The 6,684-nt window shown below is 42.0% G+C and overlaps 1 protein-coding gene across 2 annotated transcripts in view; it reads left to right on the forward strand.

Moving 5' to 3' along the window:
* The first annotated feature begins 3,059 nt into the window (after positions 1-3,059).
* LOC119590033 (N-alpha-acetyltransferase 35, NatC auxiliary subunit-like) overlaps positions 3,060-6,684 on the forward strand; it is a 23,302-nt gene continuing 19,677 nt past the window's right edge. The window contains exon 1 of one of the 2 annotated variants that reach the window (XM_037938759.1): positions 3,060-3,205. In XM_037938759.1, coding sequence (XP_037794687.1) covers positions 3,147-3,205 — 59 coding nt within the window. In that variant the 5' untranslated portion in view covers positions 3,060-3,146. The remainder of the gene's footprint in view (positions 3,206-6,684) is intronic. The other variant, XM_037938760.1, reaches the window with a different exon arrangement.

Raw genomic sequence — 6,684 nt, forward strand, 5'->3', positions numbered from 1 at the left:
AGAACAAGACCACGAACTGTTTGCAAACAACTCCTGGCTGTCTCATACAGCCAGGGTGTTGATACACTATCAGCTCAAAGAACAACTACTTGCCAAGGGCATGGACTCACCCCTCCCTGATTTTACTGAAGCCCTGCTGTTGGCACAAACCTTGATCGAGTTCTCTGTTATGAGCTTGTCCAGGAGAAAGAATCAATACCCCATGCCTAGTCTAAAGGCGAAGTTGAGAGGGCCATTGCAGCCATCACTCCTCCGGGCAGTGGAACCTACTTCATGGTTGGATCAGTCGATCTCCTAAACCGCACTGCAGGCGCTGGCTTTGCAGCAAGGGATGCCACACAATCCATGAGGGTAACAGACAACGCCTCCTCACTACAGGCAGAGGCAGTTGCGATCATGGGAGCCCTAGCCCACGCATCCCTGAGGGAAGGACATGTGGTCATACATACAGACTCCAGGGCAGCCATTAACTGTCTATAGCAAAGCTCACATAAAGACATCTACCATAGCACTTAGGATTCTTGCTAAGGGTAGAAGAATAGTAAAAAACTGGGTCCCTAGCCACATAGGCATCAGAGGGAATGAACTTGCTGACAGACTAGCTGACATTGTCCCCAAATCCCATGATCATAAAATGAGATAAAAAATCTTAAGGCAGAAGTGTAGTGCCACAACTCGTGCCTTCCTCCTGCAGCATCACAGAGAGAAAACGAGATCCTCCCCCTCGGCCAGATGGTACTCAGATGCCACAAGCTATGAGCCACTGGCACTCTCTGAAGCAATCAATAGAGGTACCAAAGTAATTCTTCACAGAATCAGACTAGGTTACCATGGCAGATCATAGAGACAACTGACCATGCAGACAAGTGTTGCATGCACTGTGGCGAGCTGAACGCCATGCTGATACATTACTTACAGAATTGTGAGCACACACAATTTCTGAGACAAGATTTGCCCACAACAACTGCCAGGCTGGTAAAGAGATCATGCCGTATACTTACATCATGGCGGCAGGAGCGGCTGCTGGCAATCCCGCCACCATGGTAAGCATAGTGTCAAAGAATAAAATGCGACAGCCATAAATAGCTGACTCAGGCCGGGCCATATGTATGAAGGCCTGGGCGAAGCCAGATCTTCACAAATTTCAAACGAACGAACGAACACCGTCGTGTCGAGGAAAGGTTTGGTATGTAGAGGCTGGTGTTACTGTATTAAATATATATTTATAAGTTAATTGTGTTATATGTTTGTCAAGAGTAAAGTAAGGGAAGGAGTCTGCTGCGAGTGGCCCAAGGAGAGTCTAGCAATAAGGGTTATGTGAAAACCTATAGGATCCATTAGTGAGGGGTTTGGAGTGTGTTGAAATGGGCTCTGTGTGAAATGGGTCTTACACTCTCTCTCTCTGTCAGGCACATGTAAAACACAGTCTGTTGCGTATGTTTATTGATAGAAGACTCTTGGTAGTGTAGCACAGACCGAGGTTGACATGGCCGGCTTGTGCAGAGGTAGCCCGGGCTGCGGTTAGGCCTGATAAGGTGGGGGCCCTGGAGAGTGACCCCAGTAAGAAGGTCGCGTGTGAGCGGAGCCGTGACTCGAAGTAGTGTTTGAGCGGGTAAAGGTAGGAGTCTGAGGTCATGAGCAATGTGGGCGTGGCTCAGGTCAGGCGATACCATGGGCACGCAGCCCTATTGGTCACCCCTGTTAGGTGGAGGGCGTGACATTGAAGGCTTCTGACCACTCTGAGACTCTCCACTCTCCGTGGAAAGGAACTGGGGACCCTACCACGTACTCACTCCAAGAGCATCACAACATGATAACTACAATTAAGTATCATGCTGTGACCACGGCGGCTCAGACATGAACCTACCGTTAAAAGAAGAAGATATATATATATATATATATATATATATATATATATATATATATATATATATATATATATATATATATATTTATATCTCATCTCTCTCTCTCTCTCTCTCTCTCTCTCTCTCTCTCTCCTCTCTCTCTCTCTCTCTCTCTCTCTCTCTCTCCTCTCTAGCCTCCGGGCTAGTACAGTGGTAACGTGTCGGCCTCTCCTCCGAGGGGTCGGCCCAGGCGCGAGAAGTTGCAACTGTCGCCTGGAGGTTACTGCTGTGGCTGGGCACCACGGCGGGCAAGGACTCGGTTCCGCCGAGTCAGCGGCAGCTGACACGTGAGCAAAATCAATCAGACAGTATGTCACACCAAGAATATCCATTGTATCAAATGGAATCCAAACCAAACTCTCTCTCTCTCTCTCTCTCTCTCTCTCTCTCTCTCTCTCTCTCTCTCTCTCTCTCTCTCTCTCTCTCTCTCTTCATACTCTCTTTCTCATCTCTCTCTCTCTCTCCTCTCTCTTCTCTCATCTCTCTCTCTCTCTCTCCTCTCTCTCTCTCTCTCTCTCTCTCTCTCTCTCTCTCTTCTCTCTCCCACACACACACACACACACACACACACACACACACACACACACACACACACACACACACATACACACACACACACACACACACGCGCGCACACACACACACACACACACACACACACACTACACATACACACACACACACACACACACACACACACACACACACACACACACATACACACAAACACACGCACGCACACACAAACACATGCACGCACGCACACACACACACACACACACACACACACACACACACACACACACACACTTGAGTATAGAGCTTTTTCTCCTGTTGCACTTGATTGTATTTCGTAATAGATGTCCTTTTCACCAGATGATAAGTTAGTCCTTTTTTATCCATTATTTCCAAGCGTTAAAAGTTCGAAACTGGCAAGGAGCTTAAAACAAACAAGGGAAAAAAAGTTTCATTGTAAAAATTAAAAGAAAAACAAATAACCCATCAGGAACGGTGTATCTCTCAGAAGTCTTCAGCATTGCACATGTACAGAAGAAAACACCCCTTCAACATCTATTTCTAGATATAGGATATAATGATCGAGAATATTAGAACAGTAAAAATTAAAAACAAATCACCAAAGGCCAGGAAATAAATGTCTATAATAACCAACCACACTTCGAAGCTCCACCGCAAGGAATCGGACACGGCGCCGCTGTACTGTAAACAAAGGCGACGGACATGGCAGCCAGCGGCGCCGACCTGGTCCTCGAGAAAAAGGACTTCACTCCCACCATCAGGTACGAGAGTTTTGGGTCCTGTTGCTGTTGTGGTTGTGGGTGGTATGGGCGGAGGTCGTGAGTGGGAAATTCTAAGGAATGTGGGGGTGTGCTGGCGGTTATGGGGCGTGGTTTGTGTTGGGCTCAGCGGCCTGTGCATGCTGGTCAGGTTTTGGTTTGGCCCGATTCTCTTAAGCGGTTTTAGATGTGCGTGTTGGTTGGTTGTATTAGGATCTGACGTGGTAAATCTGCTATTGGTTTGCGGGCACGATACAGAATGACACAATTTGTATGTTCAGGGTTTTGGTTTTGAAGAAGGTAGGAATTTAGTCACACCCCAGCATATGGGAATGTATGTTGATGTTGGGAAATTGTTATTCAGATGTAGAATAATGGACAGAATGAATACAGTCACATTAAATGAGAGGAGTGTGGATTTAATTATAGTGAAAATAAGAAGCACTGTGGTGTATTAAAAGCAAATAGTGATACAGTAGTAAGGAAATGTACAAAATAAAAGTGAATATCTTCACAGCATGAGAGATGTATTTGGACGTATTTTGATTATTATCTTCAGAAATTTTATTGGTTTCACTTGGCCATATGATACAAAGTAAACTTTGCTTGAATTGGACAGAACAGCATAATTCAAAACATTTTTCGGTCAACATGGATAACCAGGTAATGGTTTGTTTTAGACATAATATTAATTTCTTTTGTGCATAATCAACAGATTTAAATGAATCTGGGCATTACTCCTTGTGCAAATGAGTTGTTGAGGAGATCTGATGATTTTTTTCACAGAAATACAAAATGTGATAGTCCCAATAACAGGGAAGGGCATGAAGTATATTGGAAATTATGTAGTAAACAAACTCAAATAGAGTTAATGTAGAACCAAAATGTGTGAAATCACAATGAGAAATGCTTAAAATCAGCTACAGAAACTCCATAGACATACCCACCATCTTTGAAAGTCTATGGGCAAACATGCCAACTTTGAAAAAGCTGTTGGCATCCAATCAGTCTATTGGCATAGTACCACTGATAGCTTCTATCCTGGGGGCAGTGTCAGAGGACTCTACCCCCTGAATGAACCCACATGGTCATGCCCTTGTGCTCCTAGCCAAGGATCTCCTGGATCACGTGGTCATTAAACAATACGTCCAAACCATACACCCAACCTAACTGGCCCCCATGGTATTTATGAAATATGTCCTTGCCATATAATCCCTGGACCCCTGTGGTCCAGGGATTATATGGCAAGGGTCCATACCCCTGGGTCCAGGGATTATATGGCTTCACCCCTGGGACCCCTGCTCCATTTACACAATATGCTCTAGCCCAATAATAATTTTCTCACTATAAACCACATACCTTTGTAGAGTGAATACACCTTTCTTTTCATATACTATGTTGTTTGTGTGAATTGCTTAGTCTGTAATTTCTCTCTTTATTTATTTATTTTTTATTTTTTGACATTTGGGACACTTGATAGGCTCAAATATGAATCTGCCATGGTTATAAATGTCTATTTATTTATAACCTCTATATTAAGAAAAATGAAAATGAAACATTTTATGTCAGTGCTTATCAAGGAATGGAGTCTCCTAGCAATGTCAAAAATCCTGGTCGCAAAAATGTGCACCTGTCAAAATACATTAGAAAGTATATAGACAATAAAAAACATGTTAATGGCAAATATGTGGAAAAGCAGACACAGATGATTACCTAGAAGTCATTTTTAGGTAATCATCTTTACATTAATTAAGGGTAATTCTTTACAGTACAGTCCCCAGCTCCACATCACAAACTTTATTCAGTAGTATAAATTGCCGTGACTAGGCACTGCCCAAAGAGGAGGGTTGATGGGGGGCTCTGCCCCCCAACACCCCCGGGAAAACATTGTCTTCACCTCAGTATACATGGTAAGATAGGGCTCAAGGTTGGAGCACCAAGTGGACTCTATTTGTGGTGGTACCCTTTTGGATCTGCAAATTGTTTCTTATCCTGACAGCTACAACTTTTACTCCTCTCCAAGAATATCATATTAAGTTTTCCCTAGCTTCCCATGCATTGTAATACAGGAATTATTTGATATATAATATATGCAGTAATGAGTTATGCAGTCAGTGTATTATTTATCTTCACAGTGTAAAGGAGATGAGTGACATAGAAAAAAATTATCAATCTTCTCTCTTCTCTTACACATATCTTTGGGGGGCATTTACACAAATATTGTCATAAAAGAACTTTGTCTTGGTTTGTACCATTCTATCATTTTATATAAGTTATATTACCCAACTACTACAACTACATATTGTCCTGTTTTTCATATATGGCATTTTTGTTGCAAGTTGATTGGAAATTTGTGGAATGTGTAAGTAAAAAAAGAGAAGAGAAGAGAGAAGAGAAGAGAGAAGAGAAGAGAGAAGAGAGAAGAGAAGAGAGAAGAGAAGAGAGAAGAGAGAGAGAAGAGAAGAGAAGAAGAGAAGAGAAGAGAGAAGAGAGAAGAGAGAAGAGAGAAGAGAGAAGAGAGAAGAGAGAAGAGAGAAGAGAGAAGAGAGAGAGAGAGAGAGAGAGAGAGAGGAGAGAGGAGAGAGGAGAGAAATCTAATGAAGATTTGTTGAAACATGTCAAACTGCATCTTATGTACTATGAGCATATTAACTTGATACTATCAGGGATGGAATGTAAATGTGTACCATACCCACTGTGACTTTAGTTTATTAATTGTCTTGGTAAATCTTTACAGTCCTGATGCATTCACCAGAGACTAAATCCCAAACTCCATGTCACAAAATATATTCAACAGTAAGTTACCATGACTGGGTATGCCCTTTGTGCACTGCCTGAGGGGAGGGTTGCTGGGGGGCTCTAACCCCCCCACCAGTGAGCCAATTATTTGTACTGCCTATCTCACTTGTTTATCCTTTTCTTGATTTTTGAAGATATTTTCTTTTGTTTTATGTTTTTGTTAGTAATGTCATTAGTAGTATGATAATTATAATGTCTATAATAATGATAACAGCATTGATATTGATAGCATTAGTAAAAAAACAAAACAAAAAAAAAACAAAAAAACTAGAAAAGGTGAAATCAGGTGATGTCACAAGGCTCCCTATTTAACTCCTTTGTGGTTAAACATTTCTAGAGCCATCTATATGTTTAGAAATTTCAGAAGGACATAGCTTACCTCAAATTTTGTTTTAGGTTTTGTGCATCTATCACTGATGATAGCCTCTTGTAATTGTGTTATGATAATGCTACTTGATTCCTTGAAATTTGATTTCAAAATAAACAGTTATTACACAATACAGTTCCACAGCTTTTTACAATCAACATCAAAGCTATATAACAAGTATGAGTTGTTCAGGCTTGGTGTCAGCTACTTCCTTCCAGTCAGCAACATTATTGCTGACTTTGCCCTCCGTGTACCCCTACATATTTCTTTAACAGGATTTTTTTCTTTCCTCCTGGCTAAAACTCAAGCCTTTGAT

The sequence above is a fragment of the Penaeus monodon genome, chromosome 26, assembly GCF_015228065.2.
Source record: "Penaeus monodon isolate SGIC_2016 chromosome 26, NSTDA_Pmon_1, whole genome shotgun sequence".
NCBI lineage: Eukaryota > Metazoa > Arthropoda > Malacostraca > Decapoda > Penaeidae > Penaeus > Penaeus monodon.